The following is a 20,706-nucleotide window of genomic DNA, read 5'->3' as shown; positions in this document are numbered from 1 at the left end:
AGGTATTGTTCTGTGATTTATAAATGCGAAAGGTTCGAGGATTTCTTGACATTCACCTGAGGAAGGAGGAAGCCTCCGAAAGCTTGTGATTTTCAAATAAAATTGTTGGACTATAACTTGGTGTAGTAAAATTGTATACAACAGGTAAGATGGGCTGAAGGGCCTGCTCTGCGTGGCTACATTCTCTGATTCTAACTGAGGATTGACCAGAGCCAACTGGTACACATCGGGGAGAGGGGGGGATTCAACTGGTGGGACACTGAACGATCGAAGAGGTTTCTAACTCTGGATAACACTACTGGTTCCTGCCGTCTCTTGGCTGCCGATTTCCCCGGGCTTACCGTGCCTCAGTCTGAGAGCGTTGTCCAAGTATTCATCCGAAGACACATCTCTGCCGTTCATCTTCAGCTCCAGGGTGAAATCTCGAACTGACCACACAAAGGCCGGGAAGAATCGGACAAACTCCAACGATTCGTCGCCCCCGCCCGCTGATTTCACTTTGATGAGCTCGGTCAGTTCCGTGACGTAACTGAGAAACAGCTAAGGATCGGGTTTACAGACGGGTACAAGAATCAAGGGCGGCCGGGCAGTAGCACAGGGTCGAGTAAATGGCCAGAGCTGGGAGGAATCAGCGTCCATGAATCCAGGAACTGACTCCTTTCGTAGACATAAGTAATGGGATTGAAACAACAACAAGGATTTGCATTTATATAGCGCCTTTAACATAGTAAAACCTCCCAAGGTGCTTCACAGGAGCGTAAATCTGACAAAATTTGACACCGAGCCACATGAGGAGATATTAGGACAGGTGACCAAAAGCTCGGTCAAAGAGGTGGGTTTTAAGGAGCGTCTTAAAGGAGGAGAGAGAGGCGGAGAGGTTTAGGGAGGGAATTCCAGAGCTTAGGGCCCAGGCAGCTGAAGGCACGGCCGCCAATGGTAGAGCGATGGAAATCGGGGACCAGAATTGGAGGAGCGCAGAGATCTCGGGAGGTTGTTGGGCTGGAGGCCCGGACTGGGTAAGGACGGCAGGTTTCTTTCCCTGAGGGACATTAGTGAACCAGATGTGTTTTTACGACAATCCAACAGCTGCATGGTCACCGTCACTGATACCAGTTTAAAATTGAATTCAAATTCTCACGGAGCCCGTGGTGGGATTATGAACTCACTGTTCTCTGGATTACAAGTCCAGTAAGATAACCATGATACTACCTCGGCTACTAGTTTGATTTTGGAAAACGGGACGAGTAATCTGGAAGGACAGTAAATCCAGTGGTTTAAAACCTTCCAGAACATCAGGAATTCACCAGTAAACATTCTAATTTACATTGACTGCTGATTGCTGTGAACATCTGTTTGATATGTGTTAATATTCACCTCCCAATTTTTTACGGCAAAAGCTACAAGTGAAATGATGGATGTGACCAAAATAATATCTTGAGATCAGGACCTGCACAGGGGTGATCCTGGTATGCAAGAAAAACTCTAATGTGGATTTTCCCTCTCATTTTATCTGACCTTGGATACATTGTCGGAGTAATCATTCTACATCTCTTAAATCCACAGAGTCGGGGTCAAGCGACTATGGAGGGCATCGCAAACCCAGCCTTGCCGATTGTCCAGAGGTTGTCAGAGACGCTGCATCACTGCACGTTCTTTCTGCTATTTAATGTAGGCAAGCACTTGGATCTGAAGGAGAGGGGGGTTTGCAAACAATACGTGAAGGATACTGTAGGTCCTGCAGTGCGTATTCATCGATGGTGCCCAGGCTATTGTACACCAACATGCTGCTCAGGAGCACAGCAAGAGCAAAGATCCAAGAGTCATTCTTCTTGTCGACCTGCAGAGAGATTGAAAGAGTCACACTTGGCCTTCCGTCATTCCCCACAACACCCTCCCTCTCGCAGAACAGACAAAACGCTGGGACCGTTCTCTATTCCGAACACAGAACGTAAAACGGGGCGTTCGATGTAACCGTGTAAGACTGGGGACACCCTGGAGTGATGGGCCACACCTACCCATTGCTGGGCTGCCCGTTGAGAAATAAATTAGAGCCAGGCCATTCAGGAGTGAAATCAGGAAGCACTTTTTCACACAAAGGATAGTGGGATCTTGCTCTGTTTCTCCCCGCCAAAAGGCTCTGGATGCTGGGGTGCAATTGGAGCTTTCAAGACTGAGATCGCTAGATTTTTGTTGAGTAAGGGTATCAAGGGATATGAAGGAAAGGCGGGTAAATGGAGTTGAGATACAGATCAGCCATGATCTGATTGAATGGCAGAACAGGCTCGAGGGGGTGAATGGCCTCCTCCTGTTCCTATGTAACAGGCACGAGGGGCTGAATGGCCTCCTCCTGTTTCTATATAACAGGCACGAGGGGCTGAATGGCCTCCTCCAGTTCCTATGTAAAAGGCTCGAGGGGCTGAATGGCCTTCTCCTGTTCCTATGTAACAGGCACGAGGGGCTGAATGGCCTCCTCCTGTTCCTATGTATCAGGCTCGAGGGGCTGAATGGCCTCCTCCTGTTCCTACGTTCCAGTGCAAATCACTAAGCAATGTCTGTTGTTCAATCGGTTAATTAATATCAAAAAGTTGCCCCTCCCATACTTCCCATCCTCTCCTGGAATGTACATTAGGAAGGTGGAACTTGAGAGTATTCCTCAGTTGAACAAATGATTCTGTGATCCATGAAACACATCAGTTGATTGAGAGATAGGTTGGCTCACCTTCTCCACATCACCCAGTCCTTCTGTGTCCAGTAATACGAGGCAGTGGTCGGGCTGTAGCGGATGAGGCACACACCACATCCAGATCCCTTTGGTCTGGGATTGAATGGTTGATCCAAGAGAGAAACCTGTTTTTTGTTTCGGAGAAACACAGGACAGTTACTTATTCGCGGAATAACAGCAAGGCCACCTTTAAACACGGAACCAAGGTCAGGGCCAATGCGGGCAAGTAGTCACATAGAAAATCGTCAAAGAATTGATTTGTTCTTAGGATGTGGACAACACTGGCAAGGCTCCATTCATTGCCCAACTCCTAGCTGCTTTGAAGAGGAGGCGGTGAGATGGACCTTCGATTGTGCTTTGTAGTAACTTTTTGTTTTAATAACCGAATGGCTTGCACTTCAGAGGGCAATATAGAGTCAACCACATAGTGTGGGACTGGAGTCACGTGTAGGCGGGGCTGGCTGGGGGGGTGGGGAATGGGGAGGGGGGGGGTCACAGGTTCCTTTCCCCGAAGGGCGTTGGTGAACCAGTTGGGTTTTTACAACATTTTGATCTGGTGCCAACCCAGTGATTGCTGATTTATTGAGTTCCATTGGTGGGATTTGAACTCAGAACCTCTGGGGTGTTCGTCATGTCCCATAACCACTATCGTAACGCACCCTAACCTTACATTGTACGTAGTTTGGGAGCTCGTACTGATCTTATCTACGTTCAGCGCGGTTTTATTGCCTAAGGTTTGACGCAACTGAGTGGTTTTCTGGGCCACTTCAGAGCGCAGTTAAGAGTCAACCACGTTGGTGTGGGACTGGAGTCACATATAGGCCCAGACCGGGTAAGGACGGCAGGTTTCCTTCCCTAAAGGACATTAGTGAACCAGTTGGGTCTTTACAACAATCTGACAGCTTCACGGTCACTTATACTGGTACCAGATTTGTTTTAAATTTCCAGATGTGTGCGGTGGTGGGATTTGAACTCATGCTCTCTGGATTATTAGTCCAGTAACATAACCAGTGCTCTAGCTGTGTAGTGTGGGATCTTGCTGTGCCCTTGTTTTCCTGTCAGCGAGAAATCATACAAATTGGGCAAGAAATGAACCAACTATTTGCCTACCCAGTTGCCCAAGCCCTTGCCTGATTGGCGCCTGGACACTGGGAGGCCCACCCTCAGAAGAGGCAGTGAGACCCAGAGTGTCACCAGCTGAAGATGGGTTCAAGGTGGAGTCATCAAACCGAAGGGGAGGTAGTTGTTGATGGGACTTGAGAGGGACGTAAAGAAACCATGGGGGAGAATTTCCCCGGAGCTCCTCCTGATCTGCTGCCGTAACTTCAGCGTAAGTGCATCGGAGACCCGGAAAGTACGACGTAAAGGACATTTACGTCATTCCATCTTACGCCAAAGTTAAGGCAAAGGAACGGGAGAGCCTCTCTCGAAATTCACTCCCATGTCTTCAAGAAACAAACCCAATGAAATATGACTTTCATTGCCATGTTCAACATTTCAAATCCCTCCATGGCCTCGCTCCTCCCTACCTCTGTAACGGCGGGGAGAGAAACGGCGGGGAGAGAGACGGGGGGAGCGGGGGAGAGACGGAGGGGAAGATAGACGGGGAGAGAGAGACGGGGGGAGAGAGATGGCGGGGGGAGAGACGGCGGGGAGAGAGACGGCGGGGAGAGAGACGGGGGGAGCAGGGGAGAGAGTCGGGGGGAGAGAGACGGCGGGGAGAGAGACGGGGGGAGCAGGGGAGAGAGTTGGGGGGAGAGAGACGGGGGGAGAGAGACGGCGGGGAGAGAGACGGGGGGGGAGAGAGACGGGGGGGAGAGAGACGGGGGGGAGAGAGACGGGGGGAGCAGGGGAGAGAGTTGGGAGGAGAGAGACGGGGGGAGAGAGGGACGGGGGAGAGAGGGATGGGGGAGAGAGACAGGGGGGAGAGAGACAGCGGGTAGAGAGACGGTGGGGAGAGAGACGGGGGTAGAGAGATGGGGGGGAGAGAGACGGGGGAGAGAGACGGGGGGGCAAGAGACGGGGAGAGAGACGGGGGGCAAGAGACGGGGGCGAGAGACAGGGGGGCGAGAGACGGGGGGAGAGAGACGGGGGAGAGAGACGGGGGGAGAGACGGGGGAAAAGAGACAAGGGGGAAATAAACGGGGGGGAGACAGACGGCGGGGAGAGAGACGGCGGGGAGAGAGACGGCGGGGAGAGAGACGGGGGGAGCAGGGGAGAGAGTTGGGGGGAGAGAGACGGGGGGAGAGAGGGACGGGGGAGAGAGGGATGGGGGAGAGAGACAGGGGGGAGAGAGACAGCGGGTAGAGAGACGGTGGGGAGAGAAACGGGGGTAGAGAGATGGGGGGGAGAGAGACGGGGGAGAGAGACGGGGGGGCAAGAGACGGGGAGAGAGACGGGGGGCAAGAGACGGGGGCGAGAGACAGGGGGGCGAGAGACGGGGGGAGAGAGACGGGGGAGAGAGACGGGGGGAGAGACGGGGGAAAAGAGACAAGGGGGAAATAAACGGGGGGGAGACAGACGGCGGGGAGAGAGATGGCGGGGAGAGAGACGGGGGAGAGCGAAGGGGGAGAGAGAGAACGGGGGAGAGAGAACGGGGGAGAGAGAGGGGGGGAGAGAGAGGGGGGAAGAGACGGGAGAGAGAGATGGGGAAAGAGATGGAGGGGGAGAGACGGGGGGAGAGAGTGAGACAGGGGAGCGAGTGAGACGGGGGAGAGAGTGAGACGGGGGGGAGAGAGTGAGATGGGGGAGAGAGCTGGGTGGGGGGTGGAGAGAGAGCTGGGTGGGGGTTGAAGAGAGAGCCGGGTTGTGGGGGGAGAAAGATAGCGGGGTGGGGGGGGGGTGGAAGAGATAGCCAGGTTGGGGGGAAGAAGTGCTGGGGGGGGGTGGAAGAGCTGGGAGTGGGGGGGGGGGGGAGAAAGCCGGGGTACGGGGAAGGAGAGAGAGCCGGGTTGAGGGGGGAGAGACCCGGGTAGGGGGGAGGGAGACCGGGGAGGAGAGAAAGACAGACAGACAGAGAGAGAACGAGCGACCAACCACAGCGCAGATGGAGCTATTTGAGAGGAAACGAGGTAGCTACAGAAGTTAAGATGGAAAATTTTACAATGGCGGCTTGCTCATGGTGTGAACTATAACAAGAGACAATGGCTGGTCCCATCTGTGTCTCTGGTTCCACAGGAAAGATTCTTATCAATTTATCGAGCACCACAACAGAAATAGAACAATGCAGCTCAGTCTCATTAGCGTTGAGTCACCAGGAGTTGGTACTGGGTTAAATGTGATGGTTCGGAGTTTGTACCTTTCTGTTTCCCAGCGAGCTTGTTCATCAGGTAGGATTTCCCGGTGCGATACAGTCCCACTATGGCCACCACAATCACCGGTTGGCTGATCTCCGACAGGATGTTCAAGGCCTCTTGGTTCACCTGGAGTTCGCCAGACGCGCTGTTCTCAATCAAACACATGGGCTCATCCATGTTGTAAAGGCCATGACCTTCACTTGGGTTTGTGAGGGGAACAATCCTTTCCATCTAATGCACAAAGAAAATTACAAGACCCATCAACCAATGTAAGGAGAGTTTGATAAAGTAGCCTTTGGGGGGATGACCTGGAAGTTAAGACCAGTAGATAGTCGGTCATCACTAGAGCAAGACTAGAAGGAGATGGCAATGGGCAAGGAAAAGGACTTGAGTTTGACATAAAGAAGGAACTTGCATTTATATAGCACCTTCATGACCCCAGGATGACCCTACGCACTTCACAGCCAATGAGGTAGCTGTGAAGTGTAGTCACTGTTGTAATGTAGGGAAACACCACAACCAATTTGCGCACAGCAAGCTCCCACAAACAGAAATTAAATGAATGACCAGCTCATCTGTTTTGGTGTTGACTGAGGGATAATTGTTGATCAAGACACTGGGGACAACTAGTTTGGAGCCAACATGTCCACGTTTCAGCTCTTATCATTGTGTTAAGGTGTGATGTTTATAACCATGAAAAATTGTCTGATCTTCCACATCAACAAAACATACAGTCCAGTGAGAATGCAGTGCATGGGCTGCGACATTGCCATCTACTGGTGTAGCAGCGTATGACACAAATATCACATGACAATAATCTCAGCATTGATAGGTTTAGAGCAAGTCCTCTGACATTGTCCATCTCGGTGTATAATTAGGCTCACTTTCAGTAATTCTCTCATATTTTGTGCTGAGAATTTGCCTGGATTGGTTAGAGTTAAAAGCAGACCCAATGGATATCCTACCAGTGAGTATATAGACATATAACTCATTCATGCTTTCTGTCAATATTAATAAAACCAACAAGTTGATTTATGTCTGGCATCCAATCCTATATAATTTGGTTTAATCTTCTTGGTCGATGTAACGCTGGTCAGTAAATTGATACCTTGGGTTGGTCGACTTTCTTCTCCCTTTTGCTAATGGTAACAGCTTTGTCCAGTTCCACAATTGGCTCCTTACACAGGACTATGTCACAGAGATTCTCCAGAATGATCAGTTGGCCGTTGGACATCCAGCTTACACAGGTTTCAACCAATTTACCCAACACTGAAATAGATTAAAAAGTATATCACATCATCTCTCCACCACCTACTGGGCACAGGTCAGGAGTGTGATGGAATACTCTCCACTTGCCTGGATTGGTGCAGCAACACTCAAGAAGCTCGACACCATCCAGGACAAATCAGTCCATTCGATCGGCACCCCATCCACCACCTTAAATACCCACTCCCTTCACCACCGGCGCACTGCGGCTGCAGTGTGTACCATCCACAGGATGCACTGCAGCAACTCGCCAAGGCTTCTTCGACAGCACCTCCCAAACCCGTGACCTCTACCACCTAGAAGGTCAAGGGCAGCAGGCGCATGGGAACACCACCACCTGCACGTTCCCCTCCAAGTCACACACCATCCCAACTTGGAAATATATCGGCCGTTCCTTCATCGTCGCTGGGTCAAAATCCTGGAACTCCCTTCCTAACAGCACTGTGGGAGAACCTTCACCACACGGACTGCAGCAGTTCAAGAAGGCGGCTCACCACCACCTTCTCAAGGGCAATTAGGGATGGGCAATAAATGATGACCTTTCCAGCGACATGCATATCACGAGAATGAATTTTTTTTTTAAAAATCAGTACAATGGTTAAAATTCTATTAAACACCATAATGCTTTACAGGGCATGTGAAGTCCAAATCTATATTATTGTATTTTAGTGTAAGGGAATATCATGTAAAGTTAGCTAATCTGCTTGTGTCTACATTATCCCTTCCCCCCGAGTTTTACTAGTCTGCCTCATATCTTTTCTCAGTCTTTTAATGAATGAAACTTCGATCCCATCGAACGGTCATTGGAAATACATTCCCCTTTTCCCAACTCTGCTCTCCCTTCCTTCATAGTCGCGCTATCTCAAAAACAACCACAATTTGCATTTATATAGCGCCTGTCCCAAGGTGCTTCACAGGAGCGATTATCAAACAAAATTTGACACCGAGCCACATACGGAGGTATTAGGACAAGTGACCAAAAGCTTGGTCAAAGAGGAAGGTTTTAAGGAGCGTCTTAAAGGAGGAGAGAGAGGCGGAGAGCTTTAGGGAGGGAATTCCAGAGCTTAGGGCTGAGGCAGCTGAAGGCACGGCCGCCAATGGTGGAGCGATGAAAATCGGGGGATGCGCAAGAGGCCAGAATTGGGGGAGCGCAGAGATCTCGGAGGGTTGTAGGGCTGGAGGAGGTTACAGAGTTAGGGAGGAGGGGCGAGGGATTTGAAAACAAGGAGGAGAATTTTAAAATGGAGGCATTGCCGGACCGGGAGCCAATGTAGGTCAGCGAGCACAGCGGGGGGGGGCGGTAATGGGTGAACGGGACTTGGCGCGAGTTAGAATACGGGGGGCAGCAGAGTTTTGGATGAGCTGGAGTTTATGGAGGGAGGAAAATGGGAGGCCCGGCCAGGGGAGCATTGGAATAGTTGAGTCAGGAGGTAACAAAAGCTCAGATTACACATGAACGATGGGTCGAAAAAGGGAAACTTACTCAGCCCATTAATCTTGTGGCCTCCCAGGATAGTTTTCACCTGACCCGTGAGAACGTAGCCCCTCAGCCTTTCCATCTGCATCTCGAAGTCGTGCTCCAGATCCTCCTCGAAAACCTCATCCAGCCTCTTTGTGCCAGCTTCTGCACATGGCTGGCAAAATTCAAAACACTTGTATTTCGGGAATAGTTTCTTGAAGCAGTAACTGACAGAACAGCGATCGGGATCTGCAAACCATAAATGGGGAATCTGTGTCTCAACACCGAATCAAGCAGACGCACAAAAGCAACACACTTGTTACTGTGATATACTGTATTACAAATCTTACATCTTCATGCATCTCCTCTCAATTGTTTTCCATTATAAATTCCTACGTCCGCATTTATAATGGGAACTGCCCATGTAAACACGTCACGGTGTAATTACATCCTCCCACCAGTGGTGGGGCTGTAACAGCCCAGTTTCCCTTCGGCCTTTACTGTGGGAGAACTTGATCCTGCAAATAATCCTGCTTCACTGCCATGTTTTGTCAAAGTATTATGTAAAAAGTAAGGACAGAATGTATGAGTTTAAGAGGGACTGAGATACGTTTGCCCTGGTCCAATTATCTCCAATTGGTTTGTATTCCCTTGAGTTTAGAAGGTTGAGGGGTGATTTAATTGAAGTGTTTAAAATGATAAAAGGATTCGATAGGGTAGATAGAGAGAAACTATTTCCTCTGGTGGGGGGAGTCCAGAACAAGGGGGCATAACCTTAAAATTAGAGCCAGGCCGTTCAGGGGTGATGTCAGGAAGCACTTCTTCACACAAAGGGGAGTGGGAATCTGGAACTCTCTCCACCAAAAAGCTGTGGATGCTGGGGGTCAATTGGAGCTTTCAAGACTGAGATTGATCGATTTTTGTTGGGTGAGGGTATCGAGGTACAGATCAGCCATGATCTAATAGAATGGTGGAACAGGATCGAGGGGCTGAGTGGCCTCCCCCTGTTCCTACACAATAGGCTCGAAGGGCTGAATGGCCTCCTCCTGTTCCTTTGTTACAGGCTTGAGTTGCCCGCAGGAGTCAGTCGTGGCTCACTGGTAACACTCTCACTCCTGAGTCAGGAGCTCCACTCCAGAGACTCGAGCCCCGTAATCCAGGCCGACACTCCCAGCGCCAGTACTGAGGGAGTGCTGCACTGTCGGAGGTGCCGCCTCTCGGATGAGACGTTAAACAGAGGCCCCGTCTACCCTCTCAGGTGGATGTAAAAGATCCTATGGCCACTATAGGAAGAAGAGCAGGGGAGTTCTCCCCGGTGTCCAGGGGCCAATATTTATCTCTCAACCAACATCGCTACAAAACAGATTATCACATTGCTGTCTGTGGGATCTTGCTGTGCGCCAATTAGCTGCCGCATTTCCTACATTACAATAGTGACCACACTTCAAAAAGTTCTTCATTGGCTGTGAAGCTCTTTGGGAGGCCCTGAGGGTTGTGAGAGGTGGTCAATCAATGCAAGCTCACGCCGTTTGTTTGCAGCTTGGGCCTTTTACCCAGATCTCTCTCGATTCACTCCACGCCTACCTTTCCCCGTCGTCAGAATCGAATTCAGGTAATCGTCCGCGATCAGCCTGAAACCGTCCACGTAAAGCTCCAGCTCGGAGTCCCGGACGCACCAGAGAAACTCGGGGAACAGTCCGGAGAACAGGAATGTGTCGTCCTCACTGGCATCAGAATGCATCTGAACAAAGTCTGAGAGTTTTGTGATGAAGCTGATGGTTATTAAGGAAAAGGCACGAACGAGGCACGCCTTAACTTGTGCTGTCCACCAGCTAATTACACCTGGTCAAAGGATCACATCCCCCGACTCTCTGCACAGTGTAAGATCTGGACATTTTGTTTACATAGAATTCTACAGCACATCTACCATGGCCGAATCCCCCACCATCAACATCCTGGGGGTCACCATTGACCAGAAACTTAACTGGACCAGCCATATAAATACTGTGGCTACAAGAGCAGGTCAGAGGCTGGGTATTCTGCAGTGAGTGACTCACCTCCTGACTCCCCAAAGCCTTTCCACCATCTACAAGGCACAAGTCAGGAGTGTGATGGAATACTCTCCACTTGCCTGGATGAGTGCAGCTCCAACAACACTCAAGAAGCTCGACACCATCCAGGACAAAGCAGCCTGCTTGATTGGCACCCCATCCACCACCCTAAACATTCACTCCCTTCACCACCGGCGCACTGTGGCTGCAGTGTGTACCATCCACAGGATGCACTGCAGCAACTCGCCAAGGCTTCTTCGACAGCACCTCCCAAACCCGCGACCTCTATCACCTAGAAGGACAAGAGCAGCAGGTACATGGGAACAACACCACCTGCACGTTCCCCTCCAAGTCACACACCATCCCGACTTGGAAATATATCGCCGTTCCTTCATCGTCGCTGGGTCAAAATCCTGGAACTCCCTTCCTAACAGCACTGTGGGAGAACCGTCACCACACGGACTGCAGCGGTTCAAGAAGGCGGCTCACCACCACCTTTGGTCCACACTAGCCTAAAATTAAATTAGTCCAATTAAATCAATTGTTATTACTAATATTTTGCTTTTTCTCCCCCACAGTCTGCGGACTGTCGGAGGGAGAGATGGAGAGGGGGAGGGGTACAGGTTTTCAGATGCGTTCTGATGGAAGGGGTCAGGGAAGGGAGAAAGAGAGAGACACAAATAAAGAGAGAGAGATGGATAAATACATACACATAAGATGGATAAAGAAACAGGAAGAAATAGAAAGAAAGACAGAAAGAGTGAGACAGACAGAGACAGAAACATACAGATGGATAAAGAAACAGGAAGAAATAGAGAGAAAGATAGACAGAGAGACAGATTCGGAGAGACACAGATTGAGCGAGAGAGGGATTGAGCGAGAGAGAGGGATTGAGCGAGAGAGAAATTGTGTGAGAGAGAGAGAGAGAGAGATTGTGTGAGTGAGAGATTGTGTGAGAGAGAGAGATTGTGTGTTAGAGAGAGAGAGAGACTGAAAGAGAGAGATTGAGAGAGTGACTGAGAGAGAGATTGAGAGAGAGAGAGATTGAGAGAGAGAGAGATTGAGAGATTGAGTGAGGGAGAGATTGTGTGAGAGAGAGAGAGATTGTGTGAGTGAGAGATTGTGTGAGAGAGAGATTGTGTGTTAGAGAGAGAGAGAGACTGAAAGAGAGAGATTGAGAGAGTGACAGAGAGAGATTGAGAGAGAGAGAGATTGAGAGATTGTGTGAGTGAGAGATTGTGTGAGAGAGAGAGAGAGATTGTGTGAGAGAGAGAGATTGTGTGTTAGAGAGAGATTGTTTGAGTGAGAGATTGTGTGAGAGAGAGAGAGAGATTGTGTGAGAGAGAGAGATTGTGTGTTAGAGAGAGAGATTGTGTGTTAGAGAGAGATTGTGTGTTAGAGAGAGATTGTGTGAGAGAGATTGTGTGTTAGAGAGAGAGATTGTGTGTTAGAGAGAGATTGTGTGAGAGAGAGAGATTGTGTGTTAGAGAGAGATTGTGTGAGAGAGAGAGATTGTGTGTTAGAGAGAGATTGTGTGAGAGAGAGAGAGATTGTGTGAGAGAGAGAGAGATTGTGTGTGAGAGAGAGAGATTGTGTGAGAGAGAGAGATTGTGTGTTAGAGAGAGATTGTGTGAGAGAGAGATTGTGTGTTAGAGAGAGAGATTGTGTGTTAGAGAGAGATTGTGTGAGAGAGAGAGATTGTGTGTTAGAGAGAGATTGTGTGAGAGAGAGAGATTGTGTGAGAGAGAGAGATTGTGTGAGAGAGAGAGATTGTGTGAGAGAGAGAGAGATTGTGTGAGAGAGAGAGATTGTGTGTTGGAGAGATTGTGTGAGAGAGAGAGATTGTGTGAGAGAGAGAGATTGTGTGTTAGAGAGAGAGATTGTGTGAGAGAGAGAGAGATTGTGTGTTGGAGAGATTGTGTGAGAGAGAGAGAGAGAGAGAGATTGTGTGAGAGAGAGAGATTGTGTGAGAGAGAGAGATTGTGTGTTAGAGAGAGAGATTGTGTGAGAGAGAGAGATTGTGTGTTGGAGAGATTGTGTGAGAGAGAGAGAGAGATTGTGTGAGAGAGAGATTGTGTGAGAGAGAGATTGTGTGTTGGAGAGATTGTGTGAGAGAGAGAGATTGTGTGTTGGAGAGATTGTGTGAGAGAGAGAGAGAGATTGTGTGAGAGAGAGAGATTGTGTGTTGGAGAGATTGTGTGAGAGAGAGAGAGAGATTGTGTGAGAGAGAGAGATTGTGTGTTAGAGAGAGAGACTGAAAGAGAGAGATTGAGAGAGTGACTGAGAGAGAAATTGAGAGAGAGAGAGAGAGAGATTGAGAGAGAGAGAGATTGAGAGATTGAGAGAGAGATTAAACTGGGATGTGGAAACATTGGGAGTTTTGTTTCTGCATCACTGCTTCTTCAAAAAGATCAAAAACTGATCCTCCCCAAACCACACCCGTCCCCAAACCACACCCGTCCCCAAACCACACCCATCCCCAAACCACACCCGTCCCCAAACCACACCCGTCCCCAAACCGCACCCGTCCCCAAACCGCACCCGTCCCCAAACCGCACCCGTCCCCAAACCGCACCCGTCCCCAAACCACACCCGTCCCCAAACCACACCCATCCCCAAACCACACCCGTCCCCAAACCACACCCGTCCCCAAACCACACCCATCCCCAAACCACACCCTTCCCCAAACCACACCCGTCCCCAAACCACACCCGTCCCCAAACCACACCCGTCCCCAAACCGCACCCGTCCCCAAACCACACCCGTCCCCAAACCGCACCCGTCCCCAAACCGCACCCGTCCCCAAACCGCACCCGTCCCCAAACCGCACCCGTCCCCAAACCTCACCCGTCCCCAAACCACACCCGTCCCCAAACCTCACCCGTCCCCAAACCACACCCATCCCCAAACCACACCCGTCCCCAAACCACACCCATCCTCAAACCACACCCGTCCCCAAACCACACCCGTCCCCAAACCACACCCGTCCCCAAACCACACCCATCCCCAAACCACACCCATCCCCAAACCACACCCATCCCCAAACCACACCCATCCCCAAACCACACCCGTCCCCAAACCACACCCGTCCCCAAACCACACCCGTCCCCAAACCACACCCATCCCCAAACCACACCCATCCCCAAACCACACCCATCCCCAAACCACACCCGTCCCCAAACCACACCCGTCCCCAAACCGCACCCGTCCCCAAACCGCACCCGTCCCCAAACCGCACCCGTCCCCAAACCGCACCCGTCCCCAAACCGCACCCGTCCCCAAACCGCACCCGTCCCCAAACCGCACCCGTCCCCAAACCGCACCCGTCCCCAAACCGCACCCGTCCCCAAACCACACCCGTCCCCAAACCACACCCGTCCCCAAACCGCACCCGTCCCCAAACCACACCCGTCCCCAAACCGCACCCGTCCCCAAACCACACCCGTCCCCAAACCGCACCCGTCCCCAAACCACACCCGTCCCCAAACCACACCCGTCCCCAAACCACACCCGTCCCCAAACCACACCCGTCCCCAAACCACACCCGTCCCGTGCCCGAATCTGTCCTCAACGGGATGTGAATAGGATACCGCAGTTTCTCCAGGGCCTCTTGGTCTATCGTTCCTTTGCTGTTATAGAGGAAGATGCTGCTGAAAATCAGAGCAAGGACGGACATTTCTGCTCCCTGATCGCCCTGGAGGAGAGAGATGGAGAAGCTGAGTAAGGGGATAAGGTGGGGGAAGGGGAGTGATGGAGAGAGTGGGTGAGGGGGGGGATGAGGTGGGAGACGGGGAGAGATGGAGAGGGTGGGCGAGGGGGGGCTGAGGTGAGGGAAGGGGAGAGATGGAGTGGGTGGGTGAGGGGGGGGATGAGGTGGGGGAAGGGGAGAGATGGAGAGGGTGGGTGAGGGGGGGATGTGGTGGGGGAAGGGGAGAGATGGAGAGGGTGGGTGAGGGGGGGATGAGGTGGGGGAAGGGGAGAGATGGAGTGGGTGGGTGAGGGGGGGAGGATGAGGTGGGGGAAGGGGAGAGATGGAGAGGGTGGGTAAGGGGGGGATGGAGTGGGTGGGTAAGGGGGGGATGGAGTGGGTGGGTAAGGGGGGGATGGAGTGGGTGGGTAAGGGGGGGGAGGTATCAGGTGGGGGAAGGAGAGAGGGAGTTTGGGGGCCCGGAATTAACGCTAACTCTTCTTTCAGTGGTTTCTATCTACTTCTCCACAGGGATCTCCCGTCTCCACTGAACAGTCTCTTTGACCTAAAGTAACCTCTCTCCCTCCATCTGAAACTCAGTAAAATTATTGACCTCACACCTGAGTTTCAAACTGAAACTCCCTTATTTCCACACTGCTTCTTTCATCCGACTAAGAGCCAGTTGAATTGTGTCTTCTCCTGGGAACACTTGTGCGAATCAGCACAGTGGGTGAGGGGAGCTGTTCGACTCTGGGGGGCATCAACCAGATCCAATCATCACCCAACACACACACCAGGCAGCGATCTAGCGTGGGAAATGAGGCTGATATTCCCCCCACGCCCCCACTCCCTTCCCCAGACACCCTGAGGGGCAAATTGTAGCCTTACTGTGGCCCATGACGGGGATCAGATGACTCAGTACAGGCCGGGAATCCATCCTGGGGCCTTGTGGCCTGCAGAGTTTAATAGGCCACCAGGCACGGCCTTTAACCCACTGTGGAATGAACAATAAACTAACGTTACAAAATTTAAAAACAAGGAGGCAATGTTTTACTACAAAGCACTGAATAGACTGCGTTCAGACTATTCAATCATAGAAAGGTTACAGCACGGAAGGAGGCCATTCGGCCCATCGAGTCCGTGCCAGCTCTATGCAAGAGCAATCCAGCTAGTCCCACTCCCCCCGCCCTATCCCCGTAGCCCTGCAAATTTTTTCCTTTCAAGTGCTTATCCAATTCCCTTTTGAAGGCCATGATTGAATCTGCCTCCACCACCCCCTCGGGCAGTGCATTCCAGATCCTAACCACTCGCTGGGTAAAAAAGTTTTTCCTCATGTCACCTTTGGTTCTTTTGCCAATCACCTTAAATCTATGTCCTCTGGTTCTTGACCCTTCCGCCAATGGGAGCAGTTTCTCTCTATCTACTCTGTCTGGACCCTTCATGATTTTGAATACCTCGATCAAATCTCCCCACAACCTTCTCTGTTCCAAGGAGAACAATCCCAGCTTCTCCAGTCTATCCACGTAACTAAAGTCCCTCATCCCTGGAATCATTCTAGTAAATCTCTTCTGCACCCTCTCTAAGGCCTTCACATCTTTCCTAAAGTGCGGTGCCCAGAACTGGACACAATACTCCAGTTGTGGCCGAACCAGTGTTTTATAAAGGTTCATCATGACTTCCATACTTTTGTACTCTATGCCTCTATTTATAAAGCCCAGGATCCCATATGCTTTTTTAACCGCTTTCTCAACTTGCCCTGCCACCTTCAACGATTTGTGCACATATACCCCCAGATCTCTCTGTTCCTGTACCCCTTTTAGAGTTGTGCCCTCTAGTTTATGTTGTCTCTCCTCGTTCTTCCTGCCAAAATGTATCACTTTGCATTTTTCTGCGTTAAATTTCATCTGCCACGTGTCCGCCCATTCCACCAGCCTCTTGAAGTCTATCACTATCCTCCTCACTGTTTACTACCCTTCCAAGTTTTGTGTCATCTGCAAATTTGGAAATAGTGCCCTGTACACCCAAGTCCAAGTCATTAATATATATCAAGAGAAGCAGTGGTCCCAGCACCGACCCCTGGGGCACACCTCTGTACACCTCCCTCCAGTCCGAAAAACAACCGTTCTCCACTACTCTCTGTTTCCTGTCAGTTAGCCAATTCTGTATCCATGTTGCTACTGCCCCCTTTATTCCATGGGCCGCCATCTTGATGATAAGCCGACCGTGCGAAGCTTTCTCAAATGGCTTTTGAAAGTCCATATACACCACACCTTCCGCATTGCCCTCATCTACCCTCTCTGTTACCTCATCAAAAAACTTTTAGATGCTGAGAGGATGTTACCCCTCACGTGGGAATCTAAAACTAGGGGGCATAGTCTCAGAATAAGGGGTCGCCCATTAAGACGGAAATGAGGAGGAATTTCTTCTCCCAGAGGGTCGTGAATCTTTGGAATTCTTTACCCCAAAAAGCCGTGGAGGCCGAGTCATTGAATACAGTCAAGGCTGAGTTAGACCAATTTTTGATCAGCGAGGGAGTCAAAGGATATGGGGAAAGGGCGGGAAAGTGGAGTTGAGGTAAAATTCAGATCAGCCATGATCTCGTTAAATGGCGGAGCAGGCTCGAGGGGCCGAATGGCCTACTCCTGCTCCTATCTCTTATGGTCTAATGGTCTATCAAGTTAGTGAAACACGATTTGCCTTTAACAAATCCGTGCTGGCTTTCCCTAATCAATCCACGCTCGTCCAAGTGACTGTTAATTCCGTCCCGGATTATCGTTTCTAAAAGTTTCCCCACCAGTAGACTATAAATGGATTCCCGCCACATTCCTGGGCCCATGGGAGCCTTTCCCACCTTTGTCAGATTTTCCAACCTTCCCTCCCCCTCGGCTATTCTGCTGTAACCATTTACACCTCCTGAGGACCCATCTTTAGTCTGTTTACCTGTCCCATCAACACCCCCTAATGCCTTGCACCATCATCCCTATTCTCATTCAATCGTTCCTGCCCTCCGCCTGATCACAGACCTCTCCCTTTTGATCTTTCCCAGGCTCTGTATTTACTTATGAACTGTTGAATCTCTAATTTCTTCCAATTCTGACAAAAGGCTATCGACCTGAAACATTGGCCCCGATATTACCAGGGAGGCGGGATGGCAGAGAGGGGGCGACTGGGCGCGTGGGTAACCCGCCCAGTAAAATCCGTCCACTCCCCACGCGGTCGCGGGTAAATTGAAGCCACTTCCCCCTCGTCAACCTGCGCAGCGGGCGGACTGCGCACCCGCATCACAGGCTGTCAGCTGGAGGAGCCCTATTTAAAGGGGCAGTCCTCCAATGGCTGCTCCTGCAGCAAAGAACCAAAATTATAGAATGGAGCAGCCCAGGAGAAAGGCTGCTCCCAGATTTACCGATGCCTCACTCCAGGTCCTACTGGAGGTGAGGAGGAGGAGGGATATTTTCTACCCGGTGGACGGGAGGAAGTGGCCTGTCTCTGCCACCAAGAAGGCCTGGCTCAAGGTGGCGGAGGAGGTCAGCAGCAGCAGCAACATCTCCCGCACCTGGATCAAGAGCAGGAAGCTCTTCAATGACCTAACCAGGTCAGCCAAAGTGAGCACACTTACTCACTCTCCTACACTCCGTCTTCCACATCACCGCCCCCACCCCACAACTCCTTCTGCACTGCCAACACTACTCTATCACATCACTCCTCACACCCACTCAAAGCTCATCCTCAACTTACCTGCACTTACTCACCTCTCCATTACTCATCCCACCACTACCACTCAACCCAATCCTCATACAATCTCACGGCTCTGTCTCATACTCACCCTCTGATGCATCTCTTTCACGGTCAGCCTCACCCAACCCAATGCATTCAACGGTTGGCCATGTCACCATCCCTCACTCACGCCTCTCTACTTTCTCCCCTTATAGGAGAAGAGAGCCCAGAATGCACGGGAGAGGGCGAAGACAGGAGGGGGCCGCAACATCTGGTGGTCCTCACAAACGTGGAGCAGGAGGCACTTGAAGTGAGCCGCACCCTCGAGTGCCTGTCCGTCGGGGACGCCGAGAATGCCACCCGACAAACGACTGGTGACAGGACTTTAACATTCTGCACTCACAGTAGCAAATGATGTTAACATGCCTTGCCATCTTCAGCACCTCAACATCTGTCATCATGCTTAATATTGCCTTCTGTTCTCTTACAGGGCCTTCAGCGACCTCCGTGACGGCGGTGGGTGATTCTTCAGAGGACCTGCCGGCCTCTGAGGGGACACCGTCACATCTGAGCGAGCCATCCACCAGCACAGATACACACACCTCGGTGGGTCCCCGTCCTCACTTAGTTGGGGTTGCACACGGTGAGTCACCACACACATGTGAGCACGAGCAGACACTGGTGGCAGGGGCAGCTGTGGAGAGTCCGAGTCGGTGGGAGCATTCCTCTCCAGGCTCTGCTCAGCTGGACACAGATGCTGAACCCTGGGGGCCATTCTTTAAAAGGACAATGATCGAGGGGCAGCAGCACATCTGCGAGGTGCTGGAACAGGTGCCACACGCACTCTGCACAATCGCGCAGAGGATGGAGGAGTCCAACTCCTGCATGAGTGGAATGGTGGCACAGGTACAGGAGGGAATCTCTGAGATACTGTCACAGGGACGTGAGGGCATCTCTGAGATAGTGTCACAGGGACGTGAGGGCATCTCTGAGATAGTGTCACGGGTACAGGAGGGAATCTCTGAGATACTGTCACAGGGACGTGAGGACATCTCTGAGATAGTGTCGCGGGTAAGTGCGGGAATGTCTGCGATGGAGGGAAGGCTAGCCTCCATCGAGCTTCAAGCACGGCTCACCATTGAGTCCATAGAGGCCCTGACAACAGCCGTTCAGACTCAGGGTGAGCAACTTTCTGCCGCCTTAAACAGGCAGGCAGATACACTAGCACTGGCCTTACAAGGCTTTACACATGTCCTCCAAACTGTTGTCCAGCAGGGTGGTAGGAGTGATGTGGGCCTGGCCCGGGGGAGGGATGTTGGTGAAAGGGGACATGGAAGTGGGGATGCCACTCAAACCGCTCCCACGTCTCACCCCTTGCCCCCCTCTCAACCAGTACCCGCGATGCTGCCTCCTCTCCAGGTGGTCGAGTCTGCTCCTGCACAGGTGCAGGTGGAGCAGTCTTTGGAGGGGCCCTCACGGGCACCGAAACCCAGAGGGCGTAGGCCCAAAGCATCTAATCGGTCAGGGCATGAACAAGAGCAACCTGCCACTACCTGTGCTGCAGCCACAGAGGAAGCACCATGTAGGAGTAGTCGGAAGTGAAAGCAAAGGTTTTGTGAACACAGAGGGGATGCACAAGGGTGTTTGACGGTTTGTCATGTTCTTTATTTATATTTGATTTTTGTTAATGGCACATTAAATATTATTATTGTCACCACTACTGCCACGTCTTGGCCATTCTTGACTGACTTGTATAATAAGTCCCTTTCATGAGGTTCACCATGAGCACCCACCCTTGATGCCACCCATTGGGTCACCCTACAGTGGGTGTGTGTTTAGTTGCACGACTATTTTGTGCAGGTGCCTGTGGCACAGCATTGTGTTGTGGAGCTCCCCGTGGCGGAGGTGGACGCCGTGCCTGGCGAGGCTGGTGATGTTGCTCGTCCTCGGATGAAGTGATGAATGCAGCCATGGTGCCCCCCGATCCTGACGTTGTGAGATTGAGGGGGTCCACAAAGTAGGTAAATGTGTTTGCACAGCAGAGTTTAGGGTATAAATTAATAATTTTGAGTGGAAAGACAAAGGAGTTGCAGCCAAAACTTTGTCTGAAGTGACAGAGTGTCCCTGCTGCAATAAATGAGGTTTTCCCCCCAACTGCCAAATAATCCTTTACATCTCCCACTGGCTGAAACACGTCTGTTCCAACAGGGAGTGTTTCCCACAGCACGGGAAACACGCTGAGGATCCTTCAAAATTGCACCCCTGCCAAAATCTCCACTCAATGAGGCCTGTCAAGTACCTCAACCAGCTAAATAACCATCTAAATTACCATCCCGTCGGCTTTAATTGCTGGAGGGAGTCTCGCATTCTCACCACTCTCTGGGTAAAGAAGTTTCTCTTGAATTCCTTATTGGATTTATCAGTCACTGTCTTAAGAGGCCATAAATATAAGATAATCACTAATAAATCCAATAGGGAATTCAGGAGTGGTTGAGGCGAATAGCAAAGAT

The 20,706-nt window shown here is 51.1% G+C and overlaps 1 protein-coding gene across 1 annotated transcript in view; it reads right to left on the bottom strand.

The window, feature by feature from the left end:
* Positions 1–20,706, bottom strand: part of LOC137306173 (guanylate-binding protein 1-like) — a 45,547-nt gene that overhangs the window by 10,392 nt on the left and 14,449 nt on the right. Inside the window, exons 4-11 of the mRNA XM_067975243.1 lie at positions 14,385–14,488; positions 10,328–10,515; positions 8,768–8,992; positions 7,127–7,287; positions 6,021–6,249; positions 2,720–2,847; positions 1,728–1,837; positions 342–529 (exon numbers count right to left, since the gene is read on the bottom strand). Of these exons, the coding sequence (XP_067831344.1) occupies positions 342–529; positions 1,728–1,837; positions 2,720–2,847; positions 6,021–6,249; positions 7,127–7,287; positions 8,768–8,992; positions 10,328–10,515; positions 14,385–14,488 (1,333 nt within the window). The remainder of the gene's footprint in view (positions 1–341; positions 530–1,727; positions 1,838–2,719; positions 2,848–6,020; positions 6,250–7,126; positions 7,288–8,767; positions 8,993–10,327; positions 10,516–14,384; positions 14,489–20,706) is intronic.

Source organism: Heptranchias perlo, chromosome 42 (assembly GCF_035084215.1).
Source record: "Heptranchias perlo isolate sHepPer1 chromosome 42, sHepPer1.hap1, whole genome shotgun sequence".
In the NCBI taxonomy this organism is placed as follows: domain Eukaryota; kingdom Metazoa; phylum Chordata; class Chondrichthyes; order Hexanchiformes; family Hexanchidae; genus Heptranchias; species Heptranchias perlo.
Note: the sequence above shows the minus strand (reverse complement) of the source record. Positions and strands in the feature narration are given on the sequence as shown.